Source organism: Passer montanus, unplaced genomic scaffold (assembly GCF_014805655.1).
Source record: "Passer montanus isolate IOZ18808 unplaced genomic scaffold, ASM1480565v1 scaffold47, whole genome shotgun sequence".
Classification (NCBI taxonomy): domain Eukaryota; kingdom Metazoa; phylum Chordata; class Aves; order Passeriformes; family Passeridae; genus Passer; species Passer montanus.
In genome coordinates, this window is record NW_024369596.1 from 1,238,534 (window position 1) to 1,256,607 (window position 18,074).

The 18,074-nt window shown below is 49.5% G+C and overlaps 1 protein-coding gene across 1 annotated transcript; it reads right to left on the minus strand.

The window, feature by feature from the left end:
- Positions 1-2,603: 2,603 nt before the first annotated feature.
- TTC12 (tetratricopeptide repeat domain 12) lies at positions 2,604-16,434 on the minus strand. The gene is made up of 21 exons (XM_039721911.1): positions 16,286-16,434; positions 15,580-15,737; positions 15,264-15,294; positions 14,715-14,792; positions 13,433-13,554; positions 12,877-12,936; positions 12,487-12,558; positions 12,106-12,166; positions 11,834-12,022; positions 11,078-11,144; positions 10,495-10,583; positions 9,761-9,926; positions 8,701-8,793; positions 8,473-8,536; positions 7,092-7,226; positions 6,332-6,430; positions 5,257-5,325; positions 5,068-5,169; positions 4,314-4,413; positions 3,356-3,581; positions 2,604-2,730 (listed from the first exon to the last, which is right to left on the minus strand). Exons 1-21 carry the CDS (start codon positions 16,347-16,349, stop codon positions 2,655-2,657), a joined length of 2,121 nt encoding a protein of 706 aa, XP_039577845.1. The 5' UTR covers positions 16,350-16,434; the 3' UTR covers positions 2,604-2,654.
- Positions 16,435-18,074: the final 1,640 nt, after the last annotated feature.

Genomic DNA, 18,074 nt, shown 5'->3' on the forward strand with positions numbered 1-18,074 from the left:
AACAGGCAGCCTGAGGACGCAGCAGTGCTTCCAGCAGCCCAGGGAACGCTGTGCCCTGGCAGGGATGCTCCCAGGCAGCAGCAAGGTGGAAAGGGCAGGCTGGAGCCCTGCTGGGAGTGACAGCAGCCCCGGGAGCTCTGCTGGGCACAGCACCCACCCAGCACTGACTGCATGCTCTCAGAAATGTTTGGCAGGACAGCTGTTCCCAAAGCACAGCATGGCCTGGAAAAGGGACTCCGAGCAAGCCTTCAGCAGCACCAGCCTGATCCTCAGTGCTGCTTGGAGTTCCTCAGGAAAAGGGATTTTTAATTTGTTTTCCCCTTAAAAACAGTGTTTCCTTTGGGGCGCTGAGCAGCACAGCATGTCCTGATGAGGGGCCACTCACACCCCAAGGTGAAAGCATTGCACCCAAACCCTGGGCTGCACAAACAGGGTGAGGCTGCTCCTGCATCCCAGAGCTGCTCCTGCATCCCAGAGCTGCCCCACACCCGAGCCTGGTGGGGTTTAGAGCAAGAGCAGAGGCAGAAAAGCAGCAGGAGCAGAACCAGAGAGGCAGAAGAGCAGCAGGAGCAGAACCAGAGAGGCAGAAAAGCAGCAGTTCTGGGGAGCAGAACAAAGCCCAGCACTCACCAGACAGATCCAGCAGTGCAGCTGCCAGCAGGACAAAGAGGGGGAATTTTTCCTGCATCTCCTGAGCCATCCCAGTAAAGAATGTCCCAGCTGGCAGCAGCTCCCTGGGGAGCCACGGCCGCCTCCCAGCCACGGGCATGGGCTGCTCTGCAGGGCAGCAGAGGGTTGGGTCACTTTATAAGAGCTTAGGCCACACACCAACCAATAACCTGGTCCAGGAAAAAAAAACAAACCCTGCGCCAATTGGAATCAATCGGTTTTTAACAAAAGAACAGAGGTGGGCAGGTGGGTTGTGCATCCAAAAGGTGGAAAATGCGACTGTGAGCACCAGAGGGTGCTTGAGCAGCCCTGGGGGAGAGCTGAAAGGCTCCCTGGAGGGCTGGGGGAGGATGTGGAGGGGCTTGGATGCAGCCAGGGGAGGGGGACAGAGCTGGGAGTGCCTCCTGCCAGGCTCAGGGCTCTGGGGCTGCTCACTTTGGAGAAAAGCAGCTCAGGGGAGACCTCCTGGCTCCCTGCAGCTCCCCAGGAGGACGTGGAAGGGAGGTGCTGGGTTCAAACTGGCTTTTAGGAGGCATTTTTTAGCCAAGGAGGGGGTAAAACACTGGAAGGGCTCCCCGGAGAGGGGATTTTGTACAATGCCCTGAACACACTTTGACCTCTGCTCAGCCCTGGAGTGCTCAGGCAGCTGCATTGGGTGTAGGTCCTTTTTAACGGAACTGTTCTGTAATTCTGACTTTTTTTTTGCCAGTTTGTGGCAATGAAAACATCCCCAGGGATCAGCCTGGATCCCAGGCAGGAACAGAAACCACAGTGAAACCAGCACAGAACTCAAACCTTCCTGACAGTCCAGAGGCTTCTTGGGCACAATCACAGCTACACCCTTTTTTTTTAGCAATAAAGCCCCCAATAAATGTAAACATTCCCTGCAGGCAGCAAGCAGCACCCGGCAGGGATCTCTCAGTGCCAGGCACACAAACCTGCAGCCAGGCTGAGAGAGGATCCTGACTCAGCCCTGCCTGTGTGAGGCACTGAACACCTGAGCAGAGGCAGATAAGGGCCCTAATGACAGCTGGGAACAACAATGTTCAACAATATTCTCCAATATTCAACAATATTCTCCATTCTTCAACAACATTCCCCATTATTCAGCACTATTCTCCCCGTTCCCCAGGCTGAGGAGGGATCCAGCAGGAGCTCACCGAGCCCAGGGCCAGCCCAGCCCTGCCCTCCCCTCCCTGGCAGGACCAAGGGCAGGGCCCTGCAGCTTTTCTCCTCCCTGGAAGGAAAATTCCTGCCACTTTCAGAGCACCTGAAGCCTCCTGGTGGGGTTTGTTCCCTGTAACCCCAAACGAGGGATCCAGCAGGAGCTCACCGAGCCCAGGGCCAGCCCAGCCCTGCCCTCCCCTCCCTGGCAGGACCAAGGGCAGGGCCCTGCAGCTTTTCTCCTCCCTGGAAGGAAAATTCCTGCCACTTTCAGAGCACCTCCCGGTGGGGTTTGTTCCCTGTAACCCCAAATCCCCCAGATAATGAAACTGAGGTGATCCATTGCAGGCTTTGCATCCCAGAATATCCCTCCTCTGCAGGGGGATTCAGCTGCTCTCTCTCTCTGGAAAAAGCTGCTGGACAAAGGCTCCCCACAGAGCTGACACCCCCAGGGCCAAGGAGGGGAGCTGCGGAGCCATTTTAAACTCAAGCTGGGCTGAACTGTGCTTGTTCTTCACAGGAATGTAATAAATTCTTCTGTTTCCTGTGGTCAAAACCAACCAAAAAAAGCTACGCTGGATTTATGGCCATTAATTAAATTTATGTCAGTTATTGCAGCAAAGGCAGCCTAATGCAAGGGGGTGTTTTGGTTGGTAGGTGAGATAATAAATCAACTCCTTCCTCCTGATTTTGTTTCACTGGCTTCTGTGGGGGACCAAAACCACTCCAAAAAGCCACTGAAAAGTTGAATTCATTTTATTAAAGCAAAGAAAACTCAAGAGCAGTGAGACGAAGGGCACTTGTGGGGGACTCTGAGGAGCTCAGCTGCTGTGCACGTGTTTCATGGAGGAGTTCAGGACGGCCAGGCCATTGAGCTTCCTCAGCTGAGGGATGTGCCTGCAGAGACAACAGGGGGACAGCTGGTGACTAAAAATTAAAGTTTTAAACTCTCACTGCTCTGCCCAAGACTTCAGGGGTGTTTAATGCTGTATTCAATATAAAACAGGGTTTCTAAATAATAATAATAATAATAATAATAATAATAATAATAATAATAATAATAATACAGAGTTAATGCAGATACTCTTAATAGAGTTTCTAGATAATTACTGCCCTCAGAAAGGCACATAACATTCTACAAATAGGTTAATTTCAGATTAACAAAACTAAGAAAATAAAAGAGTTTCTCTTCTATCTCTGTTGTTTCAGACAAATCTCAGGGCTGATATTTTTTGCACTGCTCATTTGGGATCTACAGACTTTAACATCCCTTCTGTCCTTCCAGCACAGGTCAGTGAAGTCCTTGAGAGATGTGGGGACACTGCACTGTGGGGAACTGGCACCCCAGCAGCCCTAAAGCAGGATTTGGGGACAGATCACAAGGGGGAATTCTGGCTGGAGGAAGGAAATAGAATTCATGGAGTTAAATTAACCTAACAGCTCTAGATTTGGCTCACCCTGGTTGGTTTCTCAGGGATTATAACAGAAAAGGGGAATAAAAAAAGGGACTTTTGGTGCCTACCTTGGCTCAGCCACGCAGAGCCTGCCCAGGGCAATGGCTGAGTTGTGCTGCACCGAGCTCCTGAGAGCATCACCCCCAGCCTGCCTGAGCAGCAGCTGCACCACGCTGGAGCCCAGCAGCGACGAGGCAGCCCCGGGCAGCAGCAGGCACTGGCTGAGGCAGAAAGCTGCATTGCCCACAGTCAGCTCATCGCCTGCCTGCAGCAGCCTCAGCAGCACCTGGAACCCTGGCAGGAGGGGGAATCTCGGTGAGACACAGCCAGGGCTCTCCAGCTGCTCCCTGCTGGCTGCAGGGACTGACTCTGGAGCTGTTTCCCTGGAAAATCTGGGGAGCAAGGGGATTTCGTGGTGATTTAGTGGCAATTTCAGCAGCCAGGAGCTGCCTCAGCTCCTCTTGCCCGGAGTCTCTCTCATAGAGAGCTCACCTGGAACCCTGGCAGGAGGGGGAATCTCGGTGAGACACAGCCAGGGCTCTCCAGCTGCTCCCTGCTGGCTGCAGGGAGTGATTTTGATGCTTTTCCCATGGAAAAGCTGGGGAGCAAGGGGATTTCGTGGCAATTGCAATGGGATTTTGTGGCAGTTTCAGCAGCCAGGAGCTGCTTCAGCTCCTCTTGCCCAGTCTCTCTCACAGAGAGCTGAAGGTGCCAGGTTAACTGCCTTAAAGCAGAGATGCTGCTGTGGAAAGAACAGCTGGGAAAAGGAACATAAAAAAAAAAAAAGCTTTCTGTGCATCCAGGTGTTATTTTAATAGAATAATCAGGGGTTGTATTAATAGGAAATCAGGGGTTATAGTAATAGGAAATCAGGGGTTATATTAATGGGAAATCAGGGGTTATAGTCATAGGAAATCAGGGGTTTATATTAATGGGAAATCAGGGGTTATTTTAATAGGGAAATCAGGGTTTATATTAATAGGAAATCAGGGGTTATATTCCTAGGAAATGACCACTTTCACTTACTTTTATCCCCCTTCAGCAGCTCTTGCTGGGCTCTGCTGCTGCTCCGGGTGCAGATGGCGAGGGTCTTTATGGCATAGCTGGATGTGAGCTGTCCCCCAGCCTGGGGTTGAACACAGGGGGCAAACACAGCTCAGCCACGGTGACCAGAGCAGCCTGGGCACCAGGGCACACTCAGGGAAACGAAAACCTTCACAGGGATTCATCTCACAGGCTGAGAATCTCATAAATCTCATTTAATTCCTGCCAGTAATGAACCCACAACATTCCCTGGGTCTCTGCAGGCCAATCCTTTTTAAATCAACTCCCCCTTGATAAGAGCCCAGTGCCACAGATTTTTTTCTATACTAACTTGATCTGCATAAACACCTGCTGGGTATAGATATACAGCAAAAACTGAAGAAATAAAATTAAAGAAGAATTAGAATTAAGAATTTTTTTTTTAAATGTAAGAAAGAATTAAAGGAAGAAATTAAATGGAAAAAAATTAAAGAAAAAATTAAAGAATAATTAGAATTAAGAACTAAAAAATTTAAGAACAATTAAAGAAAAAATAAAAGAAAAAATTAAGGGAAAAAATTAAAGAAAAACATTAAAGAAGAATTAGAATGAAGAATTTTAAAATAATTTGAAATGAAACCTGGGAGCAGTGTCACAATGGAGAAAGATGCAGACACATCCTCCAGGGAAAGGAGGATAAACCCAAGGGGAGTTAGATTTGCTCAGGGCAGGCAGAAATGAAGGAAATTGGATTTACTTTCAAGAATTTGAGCATTTTCTTCACCACTCCTCCTTCCACCACTTCCTCCACGGCTGAGGGGGACGCTGGCAGGACACGGCTCAGCACTCCTGTGGCTCTCTAAATGAGGGGGAAAGGAGAGGGAGAAGCAAAAGCAAACTTTTATTGCTCCGGGCAGCTGAAAATGCAGCTTTTGTGGTGACTTACTGTGACAATCCTTCCGTCCTGATGGCTGAGCAGAGCCAGGCACCTGCCACTGATGGGCACAGCAAAGTCCTGGAAAACACAGGGGAAACTCAGGGGGAAAATGGGGAAACACAGGGGGAAAATGGGGAAAACACAGAGGAAACTCAGGGGGAAAATGGGGAAAACACAGGGGAAACTCAGGGGGAAAATGGGGAAAACACAGAGGAAACTCAGGGGGAAAACACAGGGGAAACTCAGGGGGAAAATGGGGAAACACAGGGGGAAAATGGGGAAAACAAAGGGGAAACGCAGGGGGAAAACACAGGGGAAACTCAGGGGGGAAATGGGGAAACACAGGGGAAACTCAGGGGGGAAATGGGAAAACACAGGGGGAAAATGGGGAAAACACAGGGGGAAAATGGGGAAAACACAGGGAAAACAGGGGAAACAACACAGGGAATACTCAGGGAAAAGACGGAAATCTCTGGGGAAACTCAGGAAAAAGTCAGGGGAAACTCAGGGTTTCAGCTGAGCTGCAGCTGGGGCAGAAAGGGGCCCAAGGCCAGAGGAATCCCCTGGAGATCAGGGGACAGCTCTGCAGCACCCCAGGGGAATTCTGCCCTTCCTGTGGGACCCTGAGCTTTGATAATTTGGGAAGGTAACCAGGACCTCAGAACAACTGGAGAGTGGATCCAAACAAAATAACTCAGGGTTTCAGCTGAGCTGCAGCTGGGGCAGAAAGGGGCCCAAGGCCAGAGGAATCCCCTGGAGATCAGGGGACAGCTCTGCAGCACCCCAGGGGAATTCTGCCCTTCCTGTGGGACCCTGAGCTTTGGATATTTTGGGAAGGTAAGCAGGACCTCAGAACAACTGGAGAGTGGGTCCAAACAAAACATTTATACCACATGGAAAGATAATTTATGCACTTTACACTGGTTTTTCCTCATAACTGTTTATATACTGGAGGTGGTGGCAGAGGAGAAAATTCTGTAGCTTTTTTCACTTTTCAGCCTACTTAAATTATCAACTACCCTTAAAAACAACCTGCAACACTGCAATTTATTTATTTTTCTTTTAATTCCCAGCTGTTGCTTACCTGGATGGTGCCATTGGATTCAAGCAGCAGGTTCATCATCAGCCCCAGCACTGCAAACACACACTGCTGATACCCAGGGCTGGCACCAGGACACCCATCCTGGGACAGAGCAGGGCAGGAAAATCAGCTCCAGGGCCAGGACAGCCCTGCCTCAGCCTGCTGGGGCAGCTCCAGGGGAGGAAGGGTTCTGCGAGAAGCAGAGCTGAGGACACTGTGACACAAACCCACGTGTTTGGGACCCAGAGCTGCACCCCCCAAACTTGGCATGTTTGGGATGTCACAAAGATCCCTTCCCACCCCATGAACCTTCAGGTTTTGGGGACTGTGCTCACGGCACAGCCTCACCTGGGAGGTGTTAGAATCCTAGAATTTTCAGCTTTCTGTGCTGAAGAATTTTAAACTTTCTGTGCTGAGGAATTTTAAGCTAGAATTTCAAATGTTTTGTGCTGAAGAATTTTAAACAAGAATTTTAAACTTTCTCTGCTGAAGAACTTTAAACTAGAATTTCAAACTTTCTGTGCTGAGGAATTTTAAACTAGAATTTCAATCTTTCTGTGCTGAGGGATTTTAAACTAGAATTTTAAAGTTTCCCACTAGAAAATACTTTATGTGACCTGAGGCCACAGAACAAGCTTCCAGCAGGAAGGGGCCACTTTGAAGGGACACAGCAGAGGGGGAGCAGCTCTGAGACCTCCCCCCAAAAGCTGGAGGGAAGGGCTCAGGGCTGTGAGGGGAGCACACAAACAGGGAGGTTCCTTACCAGCAGCTCCAGGCAGGCCTGCCAGCACTCCCTGCTCTGAGCCAGCTGTGCCCGCAGCCCAACATCTGCACAGAGGCTGCCCAGCACGGCCACGGCACGGGCCAGGGCTGCCTGCTGCACCTGCCTGGCACACGCCTGCAAACACAGCAAGGCAAGGCACAATCAGCCCAAAAAAAAAGAAAATCAGCCCAAAAAACCCCAGAAAATCAGCCCAAAAACCCCAGAAAATCAGCCCAAAAAAAGCACCAGCAAACAGCACTCTGTGTGTGTGTGTGCCACCCCTCTGGCACTCCAGGAGCTCTCAGGCAAACCCCAGCTGCCCAAGGTGTCACAGTCATATTTTCTGGAAAAATCCCTTTGCCCAGGATTCTGCTCCTGGGAAGCTGAGAAGCCTCAGAGAAAAATGAAAACAATAATTATCTGATTTGCTTCTCCTGTGTTTTGCTGCTTTGGAATGCGGTTGGACATTGTTTACCCACAGGGGATTGTTTTGTTGGTTTCGTGTAAATTGTTTTGACTTATTGGCCAATCACAGCCAAGCTGTGTCAGACTCTGGAAAGAGTCCAAAGTTTTCATTATCTTTTTAGCATTCTGTAAGTATCCTTTATATATTCTTTACTATAGCTTAGTTTAGTATTCTTTAATATAATATAGTATAATAAAATAATAAATTACCCTTCTGAGAACATGGACTCAGATTGATCATTCCTTCCTGCCACGGGGGACCCGCAAACACAACACCAAGGTTTGCAGGTTTCCCTCATTTTCACTTTATCTCCTGCTTTATGAGCCCTGGGCAAAGGGGATTTTGTGTCCCCTAATGCCTGAGTGTGAACATTTCCTGCAGTCACTCCCTGGGGGCACAGAGCAGCTGCTGCAGCTGGAATTCCAGCAAGAACAGCCACAAACAATTGAGAGTTCTGGAATTATTGTCTTGCTGCTCATTTGGAGAAATGGGAGTATTTTACTGCCCAGCAGAACCCATCTGCCCCCTTCCTCAGGACAGGTTTCTGCACCAGCACATTTTAAATTTGCTGTTGGATAAAGGATGCTCAGGGAAGGGATTCTTTATCTCAGCACCCAATGCCATCTCCTCACCCTGATCCCTCAGATCAGAAGGCAAAAATCACCATCCAAGACAGAACAGGGGATTAAAGTCACAGCAAGAAGAGCAAAACTCAAAGCTGAAGGTGAAATTATCACTGGAAATCCGCAACCAAGGCCAGAGTTTATACTGAATATTAAACTAAGAATGTGTAGGACAAAATATTGGAGAAAAGGAACATTTTCGTGACAAAACTCAATCTCTTACACTCATAGAGCAGACACAGGACGTGCTACAGAAAAACAAACTGGAAATACAAAATCAGATCTTCCCTACCAGCAACTGGGTGAATAAAGGTAAAACATCCGTGGAAAACGTGGCCCTACACTGGCTTTGGAACCTGTTGGGGGATAAAAACCCAAAGTTTTAGTCACAAACCACAGCTGAAGGCAAGAGAAGAGCAGTAGAAAAACCTCAGTAAGCTCAGAGCAAATGTCCCTGGCTCATTTCACACAACTCACAGCGCAGCTTTAGAGAAATGAATGAGGAATTTAAATAAATTACCTTTCCTCCCCAGTTAAGTCAGACAGGATGTTCATGGCAGTATCAGCCCTTGCATCAGTGCACTTGACAAATGCCATCAAAATCTGCAGCCATCTGGTGTCAAAATAATACAAAAAAACAACCAAAAATTGGTGTCAGCCTTGGTTTAATCATTATAGATCAAAATTCTATTTTTTTTGGGTTGTTGGTGTTTCAAGCCACAGTTAAATCTGCCCTTTTAAAGCACTCTCTGAGATGTGGCTCATTCCTTCCACCTTTCCTCCCCAGGAAAATGGACAATGCCACCTGATCATCATTATTGCCCAAACCAGTAAATGGACATTTCTCAGAGGGAGGATAAGGGACAAAGGCAATGGCATGGGGTTTCCTTCCCCACCCAGTGAGCCATGGCAACACTAAACAACCCCAAATCCTGATTTTTAAATGAGGAGAGACTCTCAGCTGCAACCCAGGAGATTTTAGAGGCACCAGGGCGAGCTCTGCCTGAGTGCTACACGGGTTTAGAGCAGGGGACTCCGAATTATTAAATTAATTTAAATCCTGCTTTGTTTCAGACATCAAAACTTCCTGCAGCTCTACCCCACACATCCAAGTTCCACTTCTGCCAGCCCAGGCCTGTCCCCAAGGGGCAGAAGCCTCAGTGCCACTGTGTCCCTTCAGGAATTCCCAGAATCACCGGGTTGGAAGAGAATTTAAAGATCACTGAGTGCAACCCAGCCCCAACAGCTCAGCTAAACCCTGGCACCCAGGGCACATCCAGGCTTTGTTAAACACACCCAGGGATGGTGACTGCTCCACCTCCCTGGGCAGAACATTCCAGAACTTTATCACCTTTCTGGGAAAAACTTCTTCCTGATATCCAGCCTGTATTTCCCTTGGCACAGCTGGAGGCTGTGTGCTCTGGTTCTGTCAGTGCCTGGAGAAGGAGCCCAGCTGAGCATGGGCACCTTTCAGGGTGATGAGGGCACCTTTCAGGGTGATGAGGGCACCCCTGAGTCTCCTTTTCCCCTCAGCTGGGGCAGCTCTGAGCCCTCCAGGACATTTTCCTGGCGCTGCTCACCTGCTCAGGTCCTGCCTGCCCAGCAGCCTCCGGCCCTCCTCGTGCTCAGAGTAGAGAGAGATCAGTGCCAAGGTCTCCCTCTGGATCTGGGCTGTGCCACAGGAGAGCAGCTCTGGCAGCTGGGCACCCACCTCGGGCTGGGCCAGCAGGAGACGCTGATTTTCTTCTGGAAGGAGAGAGAAAATCTCACTGCAATGTCACTCACTGGCTTCCTTTAATTTATGTATTAATAAATATTTATTTAATATTTATTTAATATTTAATTTATTTTATTTTTTTCAGCATGAATATTTTATTTAAACAGCTGAACCCCACAAGTCCACACAATATTCTGCATTTCCACTTTACCACCCACCCCAGCCCATTTCTCACCCACTAAAAACAGAGGCAGGTACCTGCCCAAGCACTATTGTTTGATAATTCTAAAATAATTCAGCCTTCTCTTCTGTAAAACTCTGCTTTTTGCAGGTGCAACTGCTTAAAACAGAGAAAATTGTGCAAGTGGTATTACCTTAAGAGCAGCAAAAATCGCAGGGAATTGACTTCCCACCCCTTGGGTGGATTGGAAATGCTCAGAGAGTGGGAATTTCACCCTCCCAAAATGATGCCACCTCCTCTGACCTGCAAAACTTGGGTTCCAACCACGTCTGGATGGGTGCAGGTGCTCCGGGAGAGGGGTGAAATGCCAAATTAATCTCCCATTAACGAGGGTGAGGGGGATTGCAGGGCTTTACCATTCCCAGCACAGGCAGCTTGCCACAGGAGGAGAAGGGAAACGCAGAGCTCCACCTCAGCAGGGCTTTTGCTCTCTGCACAGAAGGCCCTGGATGAGAAAAGTCAGCTTGAGAAAGAGCAGAGGAGGGATCAAACCATGGGAGACACCCAGGGAATGGGAATTTGGGTCACCCCTCAGGTCTGCCTGCAGCCCTGCCCAAAGTAGGGATGAACCCAAAAAAGTCTCAGTGCTGCAGGTGCCAGGAACACCCAAATATCCCCTGGCGCCCAACCCCAGCTCCAGGGGGTGCAGGCAGAGCCTTCAGATGTTCTTTTCCACTCAGAGTTTTTCTGCTCTCAGCACCGGGGACGGGATGACTGCCCAGAAAGGGCAGACACAAACAGCAACCCACAGATTCTCCTCCCTGCATCTCAGGAGCACCGCGTGTGCCAGGGCCAGGTACAAGCCCCTCCATTCAGACACCAAAATCTGGCATTACATCCTCCTCTGATCAGTTCATCTGCGTTTCAAGAGGCGATTCTGTTTCTTGAAAACAATATTGCATTTCCCCAGGCTGGAGTGGCCCTCTGGAGAGCTCTCACCCTCTGACAGCCTCGCTCCTCAGCACACTGAAGCCTTTGTTTGTCCTGAAGAACGTTTGCCCGGTGCCTGGAAGAGGCAGAGACAGCTCAGCTGTGTGACAGCCAGGCAGGCTGCTGCTCTTCCTGACCAGTGCTAAAAGAAAAGGTCACTGCAGCAGCAGCTCTGGGGAAAAACACCCTTGGAAACGGGGGAAGATTCGGGAAGGAATGAAGCAGGAGTGGTTCTGAAGCTGGGATTTGCTCTGATTCATGCCTGCTGCTGTTGGTTTCAAGTGAAAGATTATTCAGGAAGGCTGAAACACAAAACTGGCTTTGTAACTCAACGGCCTTTAACAGAGAATTACAAATATTTATAAACAAATGAGACCCCCCACTCCCCAAGAACTCTCAGCAGCTCAGCTACAGCATCAGTCTGATTCTAAAAAGTGCTGTAAACACCCATGGCCATGCTGAAATACCCACCATTGGCAGTTTTGTGGTTTAAATTGTTTTAAATACAGCAACACTTACTGTGTGGCCACAACTGAAATACCCACCATTGGCAGTTTTGTGGTTTAAATTGTTTTAAATACAGCAACACTTACTGTGTGGCCACAACTGAAATACCCACCATTGGCAGTTTTGTGGTTTAAATTGTTTTAAATACAGCAACACTTACTGTGCTCCTTTAAAACCTGCTCCCCTGCCTGGGTTACACTTCCCAAAATTAACAATGAACAAAATGAACAAAATTAACATTTTTCAGCAAAGACTCACAGCTGTTGAGAGCTGCTGCCAGCAGCCTGATGGCCCCTGTGTAGTAGGGGAGGGGGTGCCCGGGGGTGCTGATGCTCTGCAGCAATTTTTGGATGGATGCAGCAGCCACGCTCCCAGCCTGCAGCTCCCTCTCTGCCCTCTGCTCCTCCCTCAGCCTCTTCTCCTCCAGCCTGGCCTCGTTCATGCAATCTGCGAGGTCACGGGAGCCAGGAGTGGCAGGGAAATTCTGCTCCCTCTTCAGACAAAAAGGGGTGAAAGGATTTATTTCCTACCTTTGAACAGGTTTTCCTTCTGGGGGTCAATCTGCAGCATCTTCTCATAGCACTGCCTGGACTGCAGGGGGACAAAAAAAGGGTTCTCAGCTGCAGCTGGAAATAGGAATCAGTGATATCAGTGATATCCCAAAGGTTTCTGGGGCCACAGTCCTCAATAAACGTGAAAAGTAACATTTATGGAGACGCAGATGTCAAAACTCTCAGAAAAGTCAAATATTTTCAGTCCCTGCTTTTGCTGTTGCAAAGTCAAAGGGAATTTTCCAGTAAAACCCAAGGAGCAAAATATCAGAGCTCCGGTGAGAAAACAGAACCTGAGGCATGGAAAGTGTCCCCCTGTCACCCCCCAAGCAGAACAAAGCACAGGTTCAGCCAGCTCACCTCAGAGAAGTGCTGCAGGGCCAGGTGAGCCTTCCCCATCAGGAAATAGGCTTTGAGGCAGCTCTTGTTGCACTGAGGTAAACCAGAAATTATTATCAGTCACGTCTTTAGAACATTGCAGCCTTTCGGTATTTTTTTTTTCAGCATTCTGATTAATTATTAGAGCTGCCCAAAGCAAAGATGAGGGTGTTTATATCATTTATTAGTGGTGGATAAAGTTTTTATGCTGAATTACTGCCCCCAGGGACTGAAGAAAGGCTTGAGGTGAGGGTGGAAAGCAGGGTTTCCAAAAGGTGATTATTTCTCCTGTTTGTTTCAGTAAAAAAATATGGATTTCTGTAAATAATGCTGATTTCAGGGGTCTTTCCCACTTGGCAGTTCTGGAATTACCTTTAATGCCCACTCACAGTCACTGATGGCTTTCTCATACTCACGGAGCTTCAGGTAGGCCTGAAATAAACCAAAAAATAGTCCGGGCAGAAGAATTAGAATCCTTTAAACAACTTCTGCTCATTGTTGCACAAACACTGGCTAATTAAAAAGAATAAAATTAGGCTGCTGGTTGGCCTGGCCATTGATTTTGCAGGGTAATTTCCATGCTTAGCTTGTCTGCCATCTCCCTGGATTTTCTAATTTAGAATCAATGGAACAGAATTATAGACATACAAAAACATGGAGCATGCAAGGCAAACAGAGACTGCAAAGCAAATATTTCACTCTGCAGTTACAGAAGTGATTCCTGGGAAAGTATTAATCATAAAATATTTGCTATTTTATTAATAATAAAAAATTTGAATTAAACTGGGAACTGGAAGGATTTTCCCCACTTGCTGTGCAGGAGCAGGGATGCTCCACATGCAAGGGGTGTAAAAGAACAATGCTTTGGCCTTTTACCCTGCACAGCCACACAAAAACCAGCCCGAGGAGGCTCCTTCCCTGCACTGACCTGGGCCCTGTTTGTGTAGAGCTCCTGCTTGTCCCTCAGCTTCTGCAGCCCCTCCGAGTACCTCTGGATGGCCAGGGCAAAGTCTCCTGCCCTGAAGGCTTCGTTGCCCTGCTCCTTCAGGGCTGCAGAGCAGCAGAAAGCATTGAGAACAGCAGCAATGTCCATCAGCATTGAATGCATTTAATTAATATTTAATTTATTTCATTCTCCCAGTGGGACTGAGCAGGCAGAGGCCATGCTGTCCTGCTGGAACAGCTCCAGGGTTCCAGCCCAGCCATTATTTCCTTTATTTCCATGATTTCCATGATTTCATTTCCATTATTTCCATGATTTCCATGATTTCATTTCCATTATTTCCATTATTTCCATGATTTCATTTCCATTATTTCCATGATTTCCACGATATCATTTCCATTATTTCCATGATTTCCATTATTTCCATGATTTCCATTATTTCCATTATTTCCATGATTTCATTCCCATTATTTCCATTATTTCCATGATTTCCACGATTTCATTTCCATTATTTCCACGATTTCCATGATTTAATTTCCATTATTTCCATTATTTTCATTATTTCATTTCCATTATTTCCATGATTTCATTTCCATTATTTCCATTATTTCCATGATTTCATTTCCATTATTTCCATGATTTCATTTCCATTATTTCCATTATTTCCATTATTTAATTTCCATTATTTCCATGATTTCCACGATTTAATTTCCATTATTTCCATTATTTAATTTCCATGATTTCCATGATTTCATTTCCATTATTTCCATGATTTCCACGATATCATTTCCATTATTTCCATGATTTCCATTATTTCCATGATTTCCATTATTTCCATTATTTCCATGATTTCATTCCCATTATTTCCATTATTTCCATGATTTCCATTATTTCTATTATTTCCACGATTTAATTTCCATTATTTCCATTATTTAATTTCCATTATTTCCATGATTTCCACGATTTCATTTCCATTATTTCCATTATTTAATTTCCATTATTTCCACGATTTCCATTATTTCATTTCCATTATTTCCATTATTTTCATTATTTCCATGATTTCCATTATTTCCCTGCAACCATTCCCCTTCCAGAGGGAAGCCCGAGTGCTCCCCTCCCTCCCAGCCCCACCACCAGGAGATCATGCAGAGAACCAGGAGCCCTGACGCTGCCCCGGGGCTGGGGACAGGACAAGCCCAGCTGTGCCTCCCTCAGCCCCCGGTGGGTGATTTCTGGAGGCAGAGCCTGCAGAGCCCTCAGCAGTCACCGTTTGCCAGCTGCTCGTTCCTCCTCCTGCGCTGGGCTCGTTCCTTGGCATCCTGCTCCAAAGCTGCCAGGAAGCCATCTTCCACCAGGCATTTCAGGGAGGGGAAAAAAGAGCAAACTTCATTAAACAGAGAAGGAACAATAACGCCCAGGGTGCTTCTGAGTCAGTTCTTCATAAAAGCCAATACTAAGGGGGCATTTCAGTAATTAAAGTGGAAGTGGCTGGCGAGCTGTCACAGACAAGGATGTGACAGCCCTGAGGATCTGCACACCTGCCTCGCTCCTCTCCAAACCAACAGGTTTGCTCTGAAACCCGCAATAAAAACTGTAAAAAGATGAGGAGCCAGAAGAGAACAAGGCTCCCACCTGTGAGAAACACAGCCAGGCTGCTGAGAGCTTGAGTGTGGTCCTAGACCTGGCTGAATTTTGGTTCAGACACCAGGAAAAGCCAGCTTGGACTTTGGCAGGGGTGGAGTCAGCTCTCAATGAGCTCCATCCCTGCTGGAACTGGTTTTGGGGCTGTGGCAGAGTGAGAGGAGCAGTGTCCTACCTGCATCTGCTGCCTGCACCCTCGGCGTGCCCTGGAAAAACACAAACAGCACAAGTGGTTTGGGAAAAGCCACAGCAGCAGAGGGACACTTGGCTGGGCTGGACAAAGCCACAGCGAGCATCAGGAATGTCTGGTGCATCCCAAATTCCCAGCCTGACACACAGCAGGAGCAGCTTGATATTTTTTGTTTGATATTTAAACAAAGCAGGCAAGGATCTCATCAATTTTGGCGTTCCTGGAACGTTTCCATTTGTGTTTTTATCGAGGGAAGACCTGGACTGAGCCCAGCTTTAATTTCAGAGGGAAAAGCCCTTACAGAGGTGTTGATGAGTGTCCTGTTCACCGTGGTCCTGCTCTCCTCCTCCTCCTCCTCCTCCCTGCTGGCCCCTTGCTCTCGGAGCCTTTTCTCTGTCTCAGCAATGGCTTTTTCCTGCACAGCCGAGTCCGGGGACTTCAGGCCTTGCAGCAAATTGGCTAAAAAGTCATAGAAAACACCCAAATAAAATATATTTACACACAGAACTTCAAAAGTGGAAGCAGCAGGAGTCCAGGTGGCACCTGCTTTGAAGGCAGCGCTGACCAGGATGGCTTTTACCACAAAACCACAAAATCCCAGACTGGTTTGGGGTGGAAAAGACCTTAAACCCCAGCCAGTCCCACGGGCAGGGACCCCTCCCATAGACCAGGGTGCTCCAGCGGGGCCTTGGGCACTTGGGATGAACAGAATCGTCCCCAGGGTGGATTTCCCGGCACTTTCAGGAGCCACCTGCGGTTTCTGCCAACATTAACGAAATTCACAGAGGCGAGCGGCTCCAGCATCCCCAGTAAAAGCGAGAGCCCCGCAAAACCTCCCAGAGCAGAGAGGGCAGGGAAACACGGAATAAACCGAGCCGGGGAGGGGCACAGAGGCGCTTTCCCCGTTCCCACCGGCCCCGGCCCTGCCCTTCTCCGCTGTCCCCGCGCTGTCCCCGCGCTGTCCCCGCGCTGTCCCCGCGCTGTCCCCGGGCCCCTCCGGCACTCACTGACATCGTCCACGCGGCGCAGGAAGCGCTGGAAATCCGCCTCGGTGTCCTCGTCGCGCAGCATGGCCGGGGGACACCGGGGGGACACCGGGGGGACACCGGGGGGACAGCGAGGGGACAGCGAGGGGACAGCGCCGGGGCCGGGCTCGAACCCGCGGCGCCGTTGCCGGGGGAACGCGCCTGACGCCGCACGCGCGGGTGGGCGTGGCGATGCAAATGAAGGGCGGGGTTATGCAAATAAGAGACACGCCCGTTATTCAAATTAAAGAGGCGGGGCTATGCAAATGAGCCGGTAATTTGGCTCGGGATGCCGGGGTTGTCCCGGCTGGGAAGGAGCCCCGGCAGCCCCGAGCCCTCCCCGGGACCCGTGCCCACCCTGTCCCCAGCCCAGAGCTCGGGTGACACGTCCAGGCCCCCCCGGGATGGGCACCCAACCCCCCGGGCAGCCCCTGCCGATGGTTAAAGCTTGCCATGAAACATTCCTGCGGTGCCCAGCCTCAAGCTCGTGCCCATTTTAGTGCCAGCCTGGGATCATTTTCCCGTTCCGATCTCCCTGAAGGCTTCCCGGCTCTCTGCCATGGAAGCTGTCGGCCACCGCAGGGAGCCCGAGCACCGCGGAGCCGCGCTGGCCGGGGTTGGCATTCCCGGTACATCCTCAACCCGGGACTGGCATTCCCGATACATCCTCAGCCCGGGATTGACATTCCCGGCACATCCTCAAGCCGGGACTGGCATTCCCGGTCTTCCCGGTACATCCTCAACCCGGGATTGACATTCCCGGTACATCCTCAGCCCGGGACTGGCATTCCCGGTACATCCTCAGCCCGGGATTGGCATTCCCGGCACATCCTCCACCCGGGATTGGCATTCCCGGTACATCCTCAGCCCGGGATTGGCATTCCCGGTCCATCCTCAACCCGGGATTGGCATTCCCGGTCCATCCCCACCCCGGGCTGGCACATTCCGGGCAGGGACAGGGACAGGGAGCGGCAGCACAGGGACAGCCCGGCCGCAGCCACTGCCCCGCTTCCCCGTCCATCCTCATCAGCTGGAGATGGGATCCCGAGTGCCAGAGAGGTGCTGAGCTCTGCAGGCAGCCAGAGTCCCCATCCCTGCCAGCCCTTGGCTGTGGGAACAGCCAGGACACCCCCTTTCCTTGTGGGAACAGCCAGCACATCCCTTTTCCTTGTAGGAATAGCCAGGATATCCCTTTTCCTTGTGGGAACAGCCAGGATACCCCTTTTCCTTGTAGGAACAGCCAGGTTATCCCTTTTCCTTGTGGGCACAGCCAGGAAACCCCTTCTCCTTGTAGGAACAGCCAGGTTATTCCTTTTCCTTGTGGGAACAGCCAGGACACCCCCTTTCCTTGTAGGAACAGCCAGCACATCCCTTTTCCTTGCAGGAACAGCCAGGTTATCCCTCTTCCTTGTAGGAACAGCCAGAATACCCCTTTTCCTTGTGGGAACAGCCAGGTTATTCCTTTTCCTTGTGGGAACAGCCAGCACATCCCTTTTCCTTGTAGGAACAACCAGGTTATCCCTTTTCCTTGCAGGAACAGCCAGGTTATCCCTTTTCCTTGCAGGAACAGCCAGGATACCCCTTTCCCCCCTCATGCCCCAAACTCAAACAGTTCCCATCCCTCCCCTCACTGCCATCAGCTCTGCCTGCACCACCCTCCATCCCAAAGGGTTTTATTTTCTCTCTAATGAAGCTGTTCCCAGCCAGTGTCCAATTAAAAACACCCACAAGGCCACAGCTGGGGTGGTGGGAAGCTCGGGAATTTGGGGTT

Bases quoted from the DNA above. Each gene is read 5' to 3' on its own strand.
- TTC12 (XM_039721911.1), bottom strand. From the start codon at position 16,349: ATGCTGCGCGACGAGGACACCGAGGCGGATTTCCAGCGCTTCCTGCGC. The intron at 12,937-13,432 runs GTCAGTGCAGGG...GGTTTATTTCAG, and splicing joins TCTACACAAACAGGGCCCAG to GCCTACCTGAAGCTCCGTGA. The intron at 10,584-11,077 runs GTGAGAGCTCTC...TTTCTCATCCAG, and splicing joins AGGAGCGAGGCTGTCAGAGG to GGCCTTCTGTGCAGAGAGCA.